The 19044-nt window shown below is 45.4% G+C and overlaps 1 protein-coding gene across 7 annotated transcripts in view; it reads left to right on the top strand.

Moving 5' to 3' along the window:
• pde10a (phosphodiesterase 10A) overlaps positions 1-19044 on the top strand; it is a 488240-nt gene that overhangs the window by 346489 nt on the left and 122707 nt on the right. For all 7 annotated transcript variants that reach the window (XM_087991438.1, XM_087991437.1, XM_087991435.1 and 4 more), the window contains one exon: positions 3749-3798. In XM_087991438.1, the coding sequence (XP_087847564.1) occupies positions 3749-3798 (50 nt within the window). The remainder of the gene's footprint in view (positions 1-3748; positions 3799-19044) is intronic.

The following is a 19044-nucleotide window of genomic DNA, read 5'->3' as shown; positions in this document are numbered from 1 at the left end:
TCCTGTCTGCCTCCGAAATGTGAACAAAAATTAAAGATCTGTACAAGAACACAGAGGCCTTTTGGGATATAGATGCTAAGACGTATACTAGAAGTTCCACTTGCGGACCACAAGACAAGTGGAGAAACTCGAATTTGTGGAAGCTAGAAAATGTCATTCAAAAAAGGAAGTGTCAGTATTTTGGCCATTTCATTGGAGCTGAAAAGCAATGGCGATCTCTTGTTGAGGCAAAACGAAGGGCAGCAGAAAGGGGGATCGACCTTTGGACATAATTAAATGCCACATAAGTGTTTTCAGGTGAGCTACAGTGGATGTGTCAGATTAGTACAAGTACAACAAGCATGGGCACCCCATGATGGGATCGCCTGACAGGAAAATCTACAAGTTGTAGCAGTGAACACTTAGTAAATCACAAATGAGACACTTCTAAGTCACAAAAAAATGAATATCATATGTCCCAAGTGTTGTTTTCTTTTTTTAAAAAATGGCAAAACAAGCCAAAATTCTCTTTGAGTAACTTTGATACTTTAAGAATGATGAGCAATTGTATTTGGCTGATGTTGTCACCTTGCAGATTTTAGCCATCATGTCCAATTTCCCATTGGCTTGCACTTTCCACTGCCTGTCAAATTCGCTCTGTGTCTTGGTTTTGTGGTGGCATTTTTATTTAAATTGTTATGGTTCAATGACACTCCAGAGATTTAAACATAAGTCTTAGCCAAAATTTCAACCCTATACTAGGAATACTGCATTGTTGGAGGAACCATCTTTTGGATTGGACATTAAATGGAGGCCACATTTGCTCTCTTGGTTTTCTGCCCATAATTTATCAAGGACATTAAATGTTATAAAATAAACCCAGATTGTTCAAAACATAACATGGAAAGAGGACTGGCCATATATAAACATTAATCATTAAGTAAATATAAAATGTATATCAAAAATCTGTTTAACAACATTAATGTAATCATAATTATTAGAACTACACAACCGATTAAAATTGTAGAAGCAATGAAATTGAGCTTGCTAAAAATACACTAAAATCGTATGATGAAATTAACATTAAGGAATAAGTTCAGCAGGCCAAGTAATTATTTTCTTACTGTTAAATTTCTTTCTATTTTTATGGCTATGTCTCCAAATATAAGCAAATCATTATTAAATTGTAAGATGTAGAATTTTCCCGGTGGGCTTTGGGACCCCATTGTTGGGCCCAAATGGGGGTCAGAAGCACTGACTATGGCATTCACTTGTGATTTTTCTGAATTGGCCACTTAATCACTAGAGAGGAGACTCATTGCCTAATTAACAGCAGGCAGATTCCTGATGTAAGAGGCAAATAGAAATCTCCCAGCTTGGAAGTACTCTCAATATTTCGTGCAAGAGGCTGGAAGAACACAGCAAGTCAGGCAGCATCAGGAGATGGAAAAGCCAATGTTTCTGATATAACCCTTCTTCACGAATGGAGGTGAGTGGAGGGAAAGCTACAGATAAAAAGGGGGATGGTTTGGGTGGGGAGAGGGGGGGTCTCTCTTTACCTGTAGCTCCCCCTACCCCAACTCCATTCCTGAAGAACAGTTATACCCGAAACATTAACTTCTCCACCTCCTGATGCTGCCTGGCTTGCTGTATTCTTCCAGCCTCCTGCTTGACTACTTTCGATTCCAGCATCTGCAGTATTTTTGTCTCCAGCAATATTTCATGGCCGACAAATGAGGGAGAAGAAGATGAAATTCTTCAAATTTCTAAAATTAAAAATGTGGGTGGCACAGTGGTTAGTACTGCTGCCTCACAGCACCAGAGACCCAGGTTCAATTCCCACCTCAGGTGACTGTCTGTGTGGAGTTTGCACATTCTCCCCGTGTCTGCATGGGTTTCCTCTGGGTGCTCCGGTTTCCTCCCACAGTCCAAAAATGTGCAGGTGAGGTGAATTGGCCATGCTAAATTGCCCGTAGTGTTAGGTAAGGGGTAAATGTAGGGAAATGGGTTTGGGTGGGTTGCGCTTCAGCGGGTCAGTGTGGACCTGTTGGGCCAAAGGGCTTGTTTCTATGCTGTAAGTAATCTAATCTAATCAAATCCAGCTACTGAACCACCGCTTTGAGGGGAATGGGATTGAGTTCCAAAAGACACTGCAGCTTGAGCTGAATATATGTCGGCACAGATTGTCTCTATGCTTGCCTGAATTTCTGGCCATCCCAATCTGCAGCTAGAAAATGGTTGCCAGGCAGCCTCACTATTGTCTGTTGACAGAGCTGACATGGGGGTTGACAGGAAAGTCCCAGTCATTCTTCGACAATTAATCTTAAGTGACGTTTACAGGAAGGGAATAGATTATGCCAGTAGCCCATCCTCAACCTCACACATCCCATGGTCTGGAGATTTGATGGAGCTGCAGAACTAGCAGGTCACCTAGTTGCCAGTAGCCATTTTCAATACTTGCCTCACTTTGTGTCTAAAATTGATGCTCCAGAATTCATTACATCTCCATTGTCGATCTTTAATTTCTTAGCTAAAGGTTCCTTGGATTAACTTGTGTTGTAATCCTGCTGCTATTACTATTGGACAAGTATGATCCCAAAATGAAACCTGGTTTTGATGGAAAACATTTGCTTTTTCTCTTATGTCCATTTTCCTGCCCTTTCCCCATAATCCTCGATTTACCTACTGGACAATCTGTCTCACTCTTAAATGTACGCAATGACTCTGCTCCCACAGTTATCGGTGGTGAGGAATTTCAAATGTTCTCAACCCTCTGAGAGAAGAAAATCTATGTCATTTCAGTCTTAAATTGACATCCCTTTATTCTGAGACTATGCTCACTAGTCCTATGCTCTCCCATGAGAGGAAACACCCCCTCAGCATTCAATGAGATCACCTCTCGTTCTTCAAAATTCCAGTGAGTAGAGTTCCAACCTGTTTAATATTTGTTCATAAGAAAATCTTTCCATAATAGCAATCATCATAGTGAACCTTCTCTAAGCTGCCTCCAATGAAATGGTATTTTTCCTTAAATAAGGGGACCAAAACTGCTAACAATGCTCCAGGTGTGATCTCAGCAGCACCTTGTCCAGCTGCAGTAAGGCTGTTTAAACTCCAACCCTCTTGAAATAAGGACTAACATTCCTTTAGCCTTCCTCGTTGCCTGCTGTACCTATGTACTAGTTTTGTGTTTTGTGCACGACTACTCCCAAGTCTCTTTGTGTTGCAGTTTTCTGGAGTATTTTTTATTCATTTAAATAATATTCTGTTGTTTTGTTATCTTTCTCCAAAATGAGCAACTTCACATCATTTGCCAACTTTATGCACACTTATTCTATGAATATTTTACTGTGAATAGTTTCTATCTCTTTTGCAACCTGCCTTTTTACCTATTTTTGTATCATGTGTGAGCTTGGCTGCAAGTTATTTGCTTCCTTGTTCCAAGTCATTGATATATATTGTAAACAGTTACGGTCCCAACATTGATCCCTGTGGAACCCCATTAATCACAGGTCGCCAACTTTAACAAAAAAACTCCACTTGCTGTTTCCTGCCCATTAGCTAGTTGTGCCGCAGATACACTGATATTTAATTAAGCATCATAAAAATTATTTGAGTAGGTTTTAATTTTATTTCCCTGTCTTTCTATTTTTCCTTTATGATATTGCAAATGGAGTAGAAACTCTAAGCTTTCCCTAAAAGCACTATGAATGCTGTGTTGTAACTGTGTCCTAATTATTTTATACCTTTCTCTATTACTGTTTTGCAGCTACGATGGCTGATGGATTTTCATTATATTTTGTGGGAGAATGCAACAATGTGAGTATATCGTATCAAATGTCTCTAAAAAGGTGGACTGACCGTGATGTTGCAATAACGTTTGAACAAAGCATTGCATTTGGATCTTAGATACTGAGAATATAGCAGCAGGAAAGTAGGCATTCTACTCCCATTGGCAGTATTGAAGTAGAGTTGGATTTGTCCCCCAAAGTTTTCAACTTTTACTGCTGCAATCTTGTCAGTAGAAATAAGTCTAAATTCTTGTCTTCAATAATCTATTTTGTTAGTGTTCGCAAGTTGAAGTGAACAGTTCATCTTTACAAATTGATGGTCATGCTGTATTCCAGTGCAATTTTAGAAAACATTTAAGCAGATCGGATTTCAGCCTACTCTGTAGACTAGGTTTTCACCCTGATATGAGGGCAGGAACTGAGTTTGCTGACACTATCTGCCAGCATCATACTGACAAGAAGCTGATTAAGAAGCCAATTGTAACAATGATCAGAGACCAACTGGAATTTTCCAGGCAGCCTCGAGCATTAGAGACATAGGGGTTGCTTTGAAACAGGAGGAGAAAGTGAGGGCTGCAGATGCTGGAGATCAGAGCCGAAAATGTGTTGCTGGAAAAGCGCAGCAGGTCAGGCAGCATCCAGGGAACAGGAGAATCGACGTTTCGGGCATAAGCCCTTCTTCAGGAATGAGGAAAGTTTGTCCAGCAGGCTAAGATAAAAGGTAGGGAGGAGGGATTTGGGGGAGGGGCGTCGGAAATGCGATAGGTGGAAAGAGGTCAAGGTGAGGATGATAGGTCAGACTGGGGTGGGGTCGGAGAGGTCAGGAAGAAGATTGCAGGTTAGGAAGGCGGTGCTGAGTTCGATGGATTTGACTGAGACAAGGTGGGGGGAGGGGAAATGAGGAAACTGGTGAAATCCGAGTTCATCCCTTGTGGTTGGAGGGTTCCTAGGCGGAAGATGAGGCGCTCTTCCTCCAACCGTCGTTTTGTTGTGGTCTGGCGATGGAGGAGTCTAAAGACCTGAATATCCTTGGTGGAGTGGGAGGGGGAGTTGAAGTGTTGAGCCACAGGGTGGTTGGGTTGGTTGGTCCGGGTGTCCCAGAGGTGTTCTCTGAAACGCTCCGCAAGTAGCCGGCCTGTCTCCCCAATATAGAGGAGGCCACATCGGGTGCAGAGGATGCAATAGATGATGTGTGTGGAGGTGCAGGTGAATCTGTGGCGGATATGGAAGTTTCCTTTGGGGCCTTGGAGGGAGATGAGGGGGGAGGTGTGGGCGCAAGTCTTGCACCTCCTGCGGTTGCAGGGGAAGGTGTCGTGAGTGGAGGTTGGGTTGGTGGGGGGTATGGATCTGACGAGGGAGTCACAGAGGGAGTGGTCTTTACGGAATGCTGATAGGGGAGGGGAGCAAAATATATCTTTGGTGGTGGGGTCCGTTTGGAGGTGGCGGAAATGACGGCGGATGATGCGCTGTACATGGAGATTGGTGGGGTGGTAGGTGAAGACCAGTGGGGTTCTGTCCTGGTGGCGGAGGAGCGGGAAGTGGAAGAGATGCGGTGGAGGGCATTGTCAACCACGTCGGGGGGAAAATTGCAGTCCTTGAAGAAGGAGGCCATCTGGGTTCTACGTTTTTGGAACTGGTCCTCCTGGGAGCAGATGCGGCGGAGACGAAGGAATTGGGAGAATGGGATGGCGTTTTTACAGGGGGCAGGGTGGGAGGAGGTGTAGTCCAGGTAGCTGTGGGAGTCGGTCGGTTTGTAATAGATGTCCGTGTTGATTCGGTCGCCTGAGATAGAAATAGAAAGGTCGAGGAAGGGGAGGGAGGAATCTGAGACTGTCCAGGTGAATTTGAGGTCGGGGTGGAAGGTGTTGGTGAAGTGGATGAACTGTTCAACCTCCTCGTGGGAGCACGAGGCAGCGCCTATACAGTCATCGATGTAGTGGAGGAAAAGGTGGGGGGGGTGGTGCCAGTGCAGCTGCAGAAGATGGATTGTTCCACATATCCTACGAAGAGGCAGGCATAGCTGGGGCCCATGCAGGTGCCCATGGCTACTCCTTTCATTTGGAGGAAGTGGGAGGATTGGAAAGAGAAGTTGTTCAGGGTGAGGACCAGTTCAGTCAGTCGAAGGAGGGTGTCAGTGGAAGGGTACTGGTTGGTACGGCGGGAAAGGAAGAAGCAGAGGGCTTTGAGTCCTTCGTGATGGGGGATGGAGGTGTACAGGGACTGGATGTCCATGGTGAAGATAAGGCGTTGGGGACCGGGGAAGCGAAAATCATGGAGGAGGTGGAGGGCATGGGTGGTGTCCCGAACGTAGGTGGGGAGTTCTTGGACTAAGGGGGACAGGACCATGTCAAGGTATGCGGAGATGAGTTCGGTGGGGCAGGAGCAGGCGGAGACAATGGGTCGGCCGGGGCAGTCAGGTTTGTGGATTTTGGGCAGGAGGTAGAAGCGGGGGGTGCGGGGTTGTGGGACTATGGGGTTGGAGGCAGTGGATGGGAGATCCCCCGAGGTGATGAGGTTATGGATGGTCTGGGAGATGATGGTTTGGTGGTGGGGGGTGGGGTCATGGTCAAGGGGGCAGTAGGAGGAGGCATCTGCGAGCTGGCGTTTGGCCTCAGCTGTGTAAAGGTCGTTGCGCCAAACTACTACCGCGCCTCCCTTGTCTGCTGGTTTGATAGTGAGGTTGGGGTTGCAACGGAGGGAGTGGAGGGCTGCGCGTTCCGAGGGTGAGAGGTTGGAGTGGGGGAGTTCAGGTAGCGGTTAATATCGCGGCGGCAGTTTGCTATGAAGAGGTCGAGGGCAGGTAGGAGGCCAGCACGGGGTGTCCAGGTGGATGGGGTGTGTTGGAGGCGTGAGAAGGGGTCGTCAGAGGGTGGGCGAGAGTCTTGGTTGAAGAAGTAGGCACGGAGGCGAAGGCAGCGGAAGAATTGTTCGATGTCACGCCGTGTGTTGAACTCATTAATCCGAGAGCATAGGGGAATGAAGGTGAGGCCTCTGCTGAGGACTGATCTTTCATCCTCAGAGAGGGGTAGGTCTGGAGGGATGGTGAAAACACGGCAGGGCTGGGAGCTAGGACCTGGTGTGGTGCTGGAGCTGGGTGTGGGGGCGGGGTAGGCCTGGGGGCGGGGACGGAGATCGGCGTGGGGGTGGGGTACAGCATTGTGAAACAGCAATGTGGAATAGTGGGGCAAGGACGCTCTCAGAATACTTTGAGGCCTCTGTGACCTACTTACTGGTAAGACCACTGTTTTCATTGGTTTCTACAGTGGTGACCTGCAGCTGTAGATTTTGTTTATTTTAATTCTTTAAAAATTCTGAACATCAGGATGCAGCACCTTCTAAGTTGTAGGGCATTCCATTGGTCCATAAACCTAGGGAGCACTCATAGTTCTTAATTAGCATGTTCTTCTGCCATTAATCAACCAATCCAGACAAAATGTGTGGTAGATGTGAGATTGTGTCCCCCCATTTTCAGGAACAAGAGGCATGAAAACCATAAGAGGTTGTTAGGACCAAGGGGCTATATCCCCACAGCTCCCTAGAGGGTTGCTTCTATAGATCAGGGACAAATGTGCTCAGAAATCAGTGGAGTCTGGTGCAGGGGAGGCTGTATATGGTGCAGGTAAGTTATTCTCTTCTGCATCTTCTCCATTAACTCCTCATTCTTAAATGTTCCATGAAATGGAAACTGGAGATAGGAGTTCCTCCTATCCCGAGCCTCCCATTGTACCACCACACTGAAGAAACAAGTGTAAGAGAGAGAGGAGAAGAAAAACAACATTGTTACTTGATGCAGCACTCAGCTACTAATTCAGGTATTGACACTGAAGCAATATAGAGTCAGAATCTGTATATGATGAGTTACTAAGCACAAATGGCCTGTGCCAAGCCAAGAGAGAGGTCAGCTCAGGTGTGACCTTCATGGAAGGCAAGGTTTCACACCAGCTGTGCTGCAAGGTGTTTATATTTAAAACCTGTTGAGGTGAACTGCTTAGTGCATTGGCAGATCTGTCAGCTGGTTGCCAGTTACTGGCTTGGTGTTACAAGGCGTGTTGAGGATCTTAGAACACATCTTTGCCACTGTACAAATGGTAAGAACATCCATACAGACATGGCAAATTAGCCCAAGATAGAAAGACTTTTTCCAATTATACCAATATAACAGCTGCAAGGAATGTTCAGGCAGGGTTTTGAGATTTTTGTCCTGGCATGAAGGCTCAGGCTGCAGCTATCCAGACTGATAGCTCCATCCAGGCATGGGTACAGATTTTATTGCTCAACGTGGCACAGGTTTATGGTGAGAGGGGAAAGATTTAAAAGGGACCTAAGGGGCAAGTTTTTCACGCAAAGGGTGGTTCCGTGTTTGGAATGAGTTGCCAGAGGAAGTGGTGGAGGCTGGTACAGTTACAGCATTTAAAAGACATCTGGATGGGTATATGAATAGGAAGGGTTTAGAGGGATATGGGCCAAGTGCTGGCAAATGGGATTAAATTAATTTAGGATATTTGGTTGACATGGACCGGTTGTCCAAAGGGTCTGTTTCTGTGCTGTACATAGCTGTGACTCATAACAGTCCAGCTATCTTGTCCAGCAGGTGATGAGGAACAATGATGTGCAATGCAGGGGATGTGGTAGTGCTACTACGCAATATGAACCCGCTGTTCGCTCGGGGTGTAACAATATTTGTGTTCCCACTACTGTCACTTTATCAGCGTCCTTTACTATTGCTACTAAGCAAACCTATGAAAAAGGTGCTATTCATGCCTTAGTGGTGTTGCCCAAAGCCAGATCCTTGAGGCGTAGAGCTATTCAAGAACGTCCTGTGAAACTCAGCAGCCTTCCACTTTCTGTGCTGTAGCCACTAGGGTCACTTGGTTCAGGGACAAATATTTTTTTGTTTTGTTTGCAAAAATGAATCTGTTTTCTAATGGTATTGACACAATATTACAGCAATGCTAATACATAGTGAGCAGAAGCACTGTTTCGCAATGTATCGTGCAGTGAAGAAACAAAAATAGTCAACATACATTTGCTGTCTATGTAATGGTCTTAGATAGTCTCATGAAGCTGAAGCAACTGGCCTGCTTCCAGGACAGCCATGCCTGTGTTTACACTGATAAGCAGTGCCAATATATAGAGTCATAGAGATGTACAGCATGGACACAGACCCTTCTGTCCAACCCAACCATGCCAACCAGACATCCCAACCTAATCTAGTCCCACCTGCCAGCACCCGGCCCATATCCCTCCAAACCCTTCCTATTCATATACCCATCCAAATGCCTCTTAAATGTTGCAATTGTACCAGCCTCCACCACATCCTCTGGCAGTTCATTCCAGAGACGTACCACCCTCTGCGTGAAAAAGTTGCCCCTTAGATCTCTTTTATATCTTTCCCCTCTCACCCTGAATCTAGGCCCTCTAGTTCTGGAATACCCGGTCATAACCCCCCTGTTGTAATTTCAGTTATTCCCCATCTCTTTTATATCTTTCCCCTTTCACCCTAAACCTATGCCCTTTAGTTCTGGACTCTCTGACCCCAGGGAAAAGACTTTGCCTATTTACCCTATCAAAGCCCCTCATAATTTTGTAAACTTCTATAAGGTCACCCCTCAGCCTCCGACGCTCCAGGGAAAACAGCCCCAGCCAGTTCAGCCTCTCCCTATAGTTCAAATCCTCCAACCCTGGCAACATCTTTGTAAATCTTTTCTGAACCTTTTCAAGTTTCACAACATCTTTCCGATAGGAAGGAGACCAGAATTGCATGCAACATTCCAGCAGTGGCCTAACCAATGTCCTGTACAGCCACAACATGACCTCCCAACTCCTGTACTCAATACTCTGACCAATAAAGGAAAGCATACCAAATGCCTTCTTCACTATCCTAAGTACCTGCTTCTATCAAGGAGCTATGAACCTGCACTCCAAGGTCTCTTTGTTCAGCAACACTCCCTAGGACCTTACCATTAAATGTATAGGTCCTGCTAAGATTTACTTTCCCAAAATGCAGTACCTCGCATTTATCTAAATTAAACTCCATCTGTCACTTCTCAGACCATTGGACCATTTGGTCAAGATCCTGTTGTAATCTGAGGTAACCCCACTTCCTCCAAACGAAAGGAGTAGCCATGGGCACCCGCATGGGCCCCAGCTATGCCTGCCTCTTCGTAGGACATGTGGAACAATCCATCTTCCGCAACTACACTGGCCCCACCCCCCACCTTTTCCTCTGCTACATCGATGACTGTATCGGCGCCGCCTCGTGCTCCCACGAGGAAGTTGAACAGTTCATCCACTTCACCAACACCTTCCACCCCGACCTCAAATTCACCTGGACAGTCTCAGATTCCTCCCTCCCCTTCCTCGACCTTTCTATTTCCATCTCAGGCGACCGAATCAACACGGACATCTACTACAAACCGACCGACTCACACAGCTACCTGGACTACACCTCCTCCCATCCTGCCCCCTGTAAAAACGCATCCCATTCTCCCAATTCCTTCGACTCCGCCGCATCTGCTCCCAGGAGGACCAGTTCCAAAAACGCACAACCCAGATGGCCTCCTTCTTCAAGGACCGCAATTTCCCCCCCGACGTGGTCGACGATGCCCTCCACCGCATCTCTTCCACTTCCCGCTCCTCCGCCCTTGAGCCCCGCCCCTCCAACCGCCACCAGGACAGAACCCCACTGGTCCTCACCTACCACCCCACCAATCTCCATGTACAGCGCATCATCCGCCGTCATTTCCGCTACCTCCAAACGGACCCCACCACCAAGGATATATTTCCCTCCCCTCCCCTATCAGCATTCCGTAAAGACCACTCCCTCCGTGACTCCCTCGTCAGGTCCACACCCCCCACCAACCCAACCTCCACTCCCGGCACCTTCCCCTGCAACCGCAGGAGGTGCAAGACTTGCGCCCACACCTCCCCCCTCACCTCCCTCCAAGGCCCCAAAGGAAACTTCCATATCCGCCACAGATTCACCTGCACCTCCACACATATCATCTATTGCATCCTCTGCACCCGATGTGGCCTCCTCTATATTGGGGAGACAGGCCGGCTACTTGCGGAGCGTTTCAGAGAACACCTCTGGGACACCCGGACCAACCAACCCAACCACCCTGTAGCTCAACATTTCAATTCCCCCTCCCACTCCACCAAGGATATGCAGGTCTTTGGACTCCTCCATCGTCAGACCACAACAAAACGACGGTTGGAGGAAGAACGCCTCATCTTCCGGCTAGGAACCCTCCAACCACAAGGGATGAACTCGGATTTCACCAGTTTCCTCATTTCCCCTCCCCCCACCCTGTCTCAGTCAAATCCATCAAATTCAGCACCGCCTTCCTAACCTGAGATCTTCTTCCCGACCTCTCCGCCCCCACCCCAGTCTGACCTATCACCCTCACCTTGACCTCTTTCCACCTATCACATTTCCGACGCCCCTCTCCCAAGTCCCTCCTCCCTACCTTTTATCTTAGCCTGCTGGACAAACTTTCCCCATTCCTGAAGAAGGGCTTATGCCCGAAACGTCGATTCTCCTGTTCCCTGGATGCTGCCTGACCTGCTGCGCTTTTCCAGCAACACATTTCCAGCTCTGATCTCCAGCATCTGCAGACCTCACTTTCTCCTGCATTACCTAATGCCAAACTCCTGCCTTTTTTTTTTATACCTCTGCACAATAATTCTATCTAAATAACCATTCAATGCCCTCTTGAATGACTCAGCTGAACCTGTCTCCACCACATTTCTAGGTAGTACATTACTTATGCTTAACTTGTGTGAAAAATATTTTTCTCACTCTTGCTTCATTTACACATCACTTTAAATTGATAACCTCTTGTTATTTTTCTTTTACAAGCAGGAATGGCTTCTCCCTATCTACTCTATCCAGCCCACTCGTGAATTTGAAGACGTCTCTCAAATCTCCTCTCAGTTGCCTTACCTCTCCGTCTCCATCTCTGGCGACTAACTCAACACAAAACTATTTCAAACCCACCGACTCCCATAGCTACCTGGACTACACTTCCTCCGACTCCCCCTCCTGTAAAAATGCAATCCCTTACTCCCGATTCCTCTGCTTCCGCCATATCTGCTCCGAGGAGGAGCAATTCCACTCAAGGACATCCCAGATGGCCTCCTGTTTCCAGGACTGCAATTTCTCCTCCCACATAATCAACAATGCCCTCCAACGCATCTCTTCCATTTCCTGCTTCTCTGCCCTTGACCACCTCCCCTCCAACAGCAACAAGGATAGAAATCTACTAATATCCAGATACATTAATTCCTGATGAAGGGCTTATGCCCAAAATGTCAGTTCTGCTGCTCGGATGCTGTCTGATCTGCTGTGCTTTTCCAGCACCACACTTTTGACTCTAATGTCTGGATACAGCGCAATATCCTCTGCCATTTCCGCCACCCACACTCAGATCCCACCACCAGAGATATATTTCACTCCCCATTCCATCTGCGTTCTGCAGAGACCATTCCTTCCGTGACTCCCTCATTGGTTCCACACCCAGCACCCTCCCTTGCCACTGCAAGAGGTGTAAAACCTGTGTTGACACCTCCCCCCTCACTTCTGTCCAAGGCTATGAGGGATGTCTTCACATCTGGCAGAGATTTTCCTGCATATCCAAATGCCTCACCTACTGCATCTGTTGTTCTCTATATGATCTCCCCTACACTGGGAGAAAGAACACCAACTCGTGGAACATTTCAGGGAACATCTCTGGGACGCACACCCAAAAACCCACCACCTGTGGTCGACCACTTCAACTACCCTTCCCACTCCACCAAGGGCATGCAAGTCCTGGGCAGCCTCCACTACCAAATCTAAGCCATCGGACGACTGAAGGAAGAACGTCTCATCTTCTGCCTTGGGACCCTTCAACCACAGGGCATCAACGTTGACGACTAGTTTCCAAATCTCCCCTCCCCCATCTCATCCCAAGTCCAACCCTTCAATTCAGCCCCACCCTCTTGACCTGTCTGATTTTCTTCCCACCTATACCCTCCATCCTCCCCACCACCCTATCACAATCACTCCCCTCCTGAATCCACCTATCGCCTTCCCAGCTAGCTCCCCATCCTACTACTTATCTGTCAGCCCCCTACTGCCCCCTCTATACACACAAGGGGTTATGCCCGAAATGTCAACTCTTCTGCTCCTCAGATGCTGCCTGACCTGCTTTGCTTTTCCTACACCACACTTTTTGTCACTTATCTCTAAGGAGAACAGTCCTAACTTGTTCAGTCTATCCTCACAATGACGTTTCTCATTCCTGAAACCGTTCTTGTAAATAGATTCTGCATTTTGTCCAATGCATTCAAATTCTATAATGTGCTCACAACTGTACTCAGTATCAGTTGTAGTTTAATAAGTGTCTTGCACAAGCTCCACATCAACCTTCTTGCTCTTATGCTCTAACCCAATTAATAAACCCCAAAACATGAACACTTTATTCATTCACCTCTTCCCCCATCCTGCCACATTCAATGATCTGTGCACAATCCAAATCCAGTAAGTGTGGAAATAACAGAGCAGATTCAAAGAAATAATACTGAATTAAACAAAAAAGAACAATATTTCTTAAGGGAATTGTTATACTGAGGAGAAAGTGAGGACTGCAGATGCTGGAGATCAGAGCTGAAAATGTGTTGCTGGAAAAGCGCAGCATCCAAGGAGCAGGAGAATGGCATGAGCCCTTCTTCAGGAATGAGGAAAGTGTGTCCAGCAGGCTAAGATAAAGGGTAGGGAGGAGGGACTTGGGGGAGGGGCGTTGGAAATGCGATAGGTGGAAGGAGGTCAAGGTGAGGGTGATAGGCCGGAATGGGGTGGGGGCGGAGAGGTCAGGAAGAAGATTGCAGGTTAGGAAGGCGGTGCTGAGTTCGAGGGATTTGACTGAGACAAGGTGGGGGGAGGGGAAATGAGGAAACTGGAGAAGTCTGAGTTCATCCTTTGTGGTTGGAGGGTTCCTAGGCGGAAGATGAGACGCTCATCCTCCAGCCGTCGTGTTGCTATGGTCTGGCGATAGAGGAGTCCAAGGATCTGCATATCCTTGGTGGAGTGGGAGGGGGAGTTGAAGTGTTGAGCCACGGGGTTGTTGGGTTGGTTGGTCCGGGTGTCCCAGAGGTGTTCTCTGAAATGTTCCGCAAGTAGGTGGCCTGTCTCTCCAATATAGAGGAGGCCACATCGGGTGCAGCGGATGCAGTAAATGATGTGTGTGGAGGTGTTATACTGAACCAATTTATCAGTTATATTACAAGATGCCAAGTGCAGTCACTTTCAATGAAATGTAAACTGAAATTGGCTGGGTGTCAAGCTGATTTGTTGCTCCTTTTACCCGGGGCATTTATCTGAGGTCTTGCTGTGAGCTAGCAGGCTGGATTTGGCCCATTCCTATACTACGTAACATAGGAACACAGAAGATAGGCTAATCAACCCTTTGAGACTGTTCTATTATTTGATATGATCATGGCTAATCATTGAGCTCAATACCTTAAGCCTGCCTCTCCCCAATATTCCTTGATCCCTTTAGCTACAAAAGCTATATCTATCTCCTTCTTGAAAACAACAATATTTTGGCCACAGCCACTGTCTGTTGTCGTCAATTCCACAGGTTCACCTCTTTCTGGTTGAAAAAAGTTCTCCTCATCTCTGTCCTTGACCCTTATCCTTAAATAATAACCTTTAGTTCTGGACTCCACCACAGTCAAGCAACATCCTTCCTGCATCTAACTTGTGTTGTTAGAATTTTACAGGTTTCTACGAAACTTTCCCCCTCATTCTTTTAAACTCCAATGCATACAATCCTAACCGACTCAATCTTTCCTCATAAGTCACTCCTCCCATCCCAGGAGTCAATTTGGTAAACCTTCACTCCACTCTTCTATGGCAAAAACATCCTTCCTCAAATAAGGAAACCAAAACTGCACATAATATTCCAGGTGTGACCTCTGTATAATGTAGCAAGACATTTTTTTTCCTGCATGCTAATCCTCTCACTGTGAAGTCTTACATATAGTTGCCTTCTTTATTGTCTAGCACACTGTGTGCTGACTTTCAACGACTGATGCATAAGATCACTGGGGACTTATTGAACATTCCCATCTCTTAATTTACAGCAATTCAACTAATGATCTGTCTTCCTATCCTCACAATTATTTACATTTTATAGCATTTGCCATGCATTACCCACTCGCTCAGCATGTCCGAATCACACTGCAACATAGAGTCATAGAGAGGTATTGCATGGAAGCAGACCTTTCAGTCCAACTCGTTCATGATATCCTAACCTAATCTAGTCCCATTTGCCAGCACTTGGCCCATATCCCTCACAACTGTTCCTATTCATATACCCATTCAGATGCCTTTTAAATGCTGCAATTGTACCAGATTCCACTAATTCCTCTGGCAGCTTATTCCATACACGAGCAACTCTTTGTGTGAAAAAGTTGCCCCTTAGATCCCTTTTATATCTTGCCCGTCTCTCCCTAAACCTATGCCCTGTAGTTCTGGACTCTCCCATCCCAGGGAAAAGACTTTGTGTTTATCCTATCCATGCCTCTCATGATTTTATAAACCCCTATAAGGTCATCCCTCAGCCTCCGACGCTCCAGGAAAAACAGTGTCAGCCTATTCAGCTTCTCCTTATAGCTCAAATACTCCAACCCTGACAACATCCTTGTAAATCTTGTCTGAACCCTTTTTACATTTCACAACATCTCTGCATCTTCCTCACCACTCACTCTTCCATCCAGCTCTGTCATTTGAGATATTACATTTAGTTCTCTCATCTAATTTATTAACATATTTTGTGAATAGCTGGGGTCCTATCAATCCCTGTGCTACCCCACTAGTCACTGCCTGCCATTCAGAAAATGGCCCATTTATTCCTGCTTTTTATTTCCTGGCTGCTAACCAATTTTTTAATCCAGTCCCATATGCTTTAACTTTACATACGTTTCTCTTGTGGGACTTCGTCGAAAGCCTTCTGGAAGTCCAAATAAACCGCATCTACAAGCTCTTCATGATCAATTCTACTAGATACATCCCTGAAGAATTCCGGTAAACTTGTCAAGCATGATTTTCATTTTGTAAATCCATGCTGACTGTGTCTGATTCTACTACTGTTTTCTAAATGCTCTGCGATATAAATCCTTTATAATGGACTCTAGCATCTTCCCGATTACTGGCATCAGAATCATTGATCTATAATTCCCTTTTTCTCTCTACCCCCCCCCCCCCCCCCTTTTTAAATAATGGGGTTTCATTAGCTACCTTCCAGTCTGTTAGAACTGTTCCAGTATTTAAAGAATCTTGAATAATAACCAGATGATCAACAATGCATCCACTATTTGAAGGACCACGTTAAGCATTCTGCGATCAGGCCCTGGAAATTTAATAGCCTTCAATCCAATCATTTCCCTACTCGTACAGATTTGCTTCAGTTCTTCCCTCTCATTAAACCCTGTGTTCCTCATGATTTTTCATATGTTTTTGTGTTCTCCTTTGTAAAACAGATACAAAGTATGAATTTAGTTTGTCAGCCATTTCTTTGTTTCCCATTTTAAATCCCCCTGATTTCTGACTACATTAGTTTTTTTCTTTACATACCTATAGGAAGTTTTACGCTCAGTTTTTCTGTTCCCCCAAGCTCTCATGCTCTATTTTCCTTTTCTTAATCAATGCCTTGGTTCTCCTTTGCTGACATCTGAACTATTCCTTTTCCTCGGGTCCATTATTTTTTCTTACCCATCTATATGCTTTCTTTTTTTTGTACCTAATACTATCTCTAACTTCCCTCATAAGCCATGATTTGGCCACTGTTCTCTTTGCTTATTCCTGTCTGACGCAGGAGTGCTATTGTTGTAGTTCACCCATTTGCTCTTTGAATGTTTGCCATTGTCTATCCACTATCATTCCTTTCAGTAATATTGCCCAATACAACAAAGCCAAATCGTGCATCATACAATCCTAGTTTCCCTTATTCAGACTCAGCACCTTAATCTCAGAATCAACTACCTCACACTCCAACTTAATGAAGAATTCATGTGCACATCCCCACATCTCAACTGCATAATACCCAAGCTAAGATGGCCTGTTCTCTAGTTGGTTCCTCAACCTATTGTTCCAGATAGAAAAAATCCCACATATGCTCTATGAATTCCTCCTCTATGCTATTATTAACTTGACTTGCCCAATCTATATGCGGAATACAGTAACCCATAATTACAGATGTGCCTTTTCCACATGCATCTGATTTCCTGTTTAATGCAATTGCCAACATCACCACTACAGTTTGGTAGTCCTTATACCACCACCACCAAAGTATTTTTTGTTCCTTGGTATCTATCAATTCTACCCGCACAAATTCTACATTGTCTAAGCTAGTATCTTTCCTGAGTATTGTGATTACATCTTATTTATTCAGCAATGCAGCTCATTCATCTTTTCCTTTTGCCTGTCCTTCCTCAATGCTGAATACTACTTGGTGTTCAATTCCCATCCTTGGTCACCGTGCAGCCAGATCTGTCATCCCAGTTTATTATACCCATTTACATCTATTTGCATGATTATTTCATCCGCTTTATTTCAAACGCTCTGTGCAATCGGGCTTGTCTTTTCAATGTACCCTGTCCAATTCCCACTTTTTTTTTACAGTGACCTTGTTTGATTCTGGCCTTTAATTCCTCTACCTAGCATTTCTTATACCCCTTTCTGACTTTTTTTGTGTTCTTGATTCCAGTTTCTCTGATTCCTTGTATAAGGTCCTATCCCCCTGCCAATTTAGTTTTAACCCTCCCCAACCGCTGTAGCAAATATGAGGGCATCAGTTCCAATCTACCCAGGTGTAACCCATCCAGTTTAAACTGCTCCCACCTCTCCCAAAACTGGCCCCAATGCCCCAAGAATCTGAAACCCTTCCCCTCACACGACCTCCTGAGTCACATTTTCATCTGATAATATCCTGTTATTTCTACTTTGTCCAGCACATGGCATGGGTTGCAATCCCGAGATCACTACCTTTAGAGATCCTATTTTTCAACTTGCTTCCTTACTCCCTAAATTCTGCTTTTAGGACCTCGTCCTTTTTTTTTTAAATTTACGTCATTGGTACCAATTTGTACCACAACTACTGGCTATTCATGCCCCCACCTCCAGGATGTCCTGCACTGGCATTAAGACATCCTTAACCCTAGCACCAGGGAGGCAGTATACTATCTTGGACCCTCATTTGCAATCACAGAAATGCCTATTTATTCCCCTTACGCTTGGATCCTGTGTGAATATTGCATTTCCACACGTTTTGCTCCTGCTCCTGTCCTATCCTTTTCCAGCACCGCACTCTCGACATTACCTTTCCATGAAAAAATGTATTACTGGCCACCAGACTGGTTTGTGAAATCATTGTTTCATCTTAATAACTGCTGGATATTTTCATGAACAAGATTCAATAGTCCTTTAGTGCTTTCTGGAAAAACTTTGAGTTCTCCTTGTGGTGCAATTAACATCAAACAATGCAATTACAAACTGTCATGTACTGACTTGCTTACATGATGCCTGTTGCCAGTTTTGTCTACATCTTCTCTCGTGTAACTAGATTCTCAGTTGTATGTGAAATACAACAGTTACTTAGTATTCAGTGTTGCAGGCTTTTCACAATAACTAACATCCGCGATGGTAGTACAGGAAAATGTGTCAGCTGCTCAGTTGCATAAAGCTGGGGGATACTTCGAAATTGTACTAGTGTAGGCTATTTGACCATCAGCAGATATATAGAGATTGATAGACAGACACTGGTGTGATTGGCAATATATTTAGGACTTCTTGCTTGATTCGGATAGTAAACTTTCTTCCAGTAAGATACATTTGTGCATAAGTATACTTTCAGGCTCGTGCTCCCAATTTTGAGTTGTGTATGTGCATTCAGTGCTTGTCAACAAGTGTAACATATCAGTAATGGGCCGTTCGCAATCTTCAATGTATTGCTGGAGTATAGTGTTATTCATATTTCCTGATCTGTTGCAGCATACAGGTTGATATACAGAATGTGAGAACCGGTGGAAGTACTATCTTTGCCCTTAATATTTCAGATGGTTCTTTTGCTTTGCAATGTTCATTCTCATTCTGTGTCTGTGTGGTGGCTTTTGAAGTCACCCTGCGATCTCTGTGCTTAGGAACAAATTTGCAATAAAAGTTGGCAGTGTTGACTAACATTACCAACTCTTTCAGGTTAGATGGGGTTGAAACTTCTTAACGGGCTTTGAC

This window comes from Chiloscyllium plagiosum, unplaced genomic scaffold, assembly GCF_037043375.1.
Source record: "Chiloscyllium plagiosum isolate Xiang-an unplaced genomic scaffold, Cpla_swu_hap1 HiC_scaffold_10, whole genome shotgun sequence".
Classification (NCBI taxonomy): domain Eukaryota; kingdom Metazoa; phylum Chordata; class Chondrichthyes; order Orectolobiformes; family Hemiscylliidae; genus Chiloscyllium; species Chiloscyllium plagiosum.
Note: the sequence above shows the minus strand (reverse complement) of the source record. Positions and strands in the feature narration are given on the sequence as shown.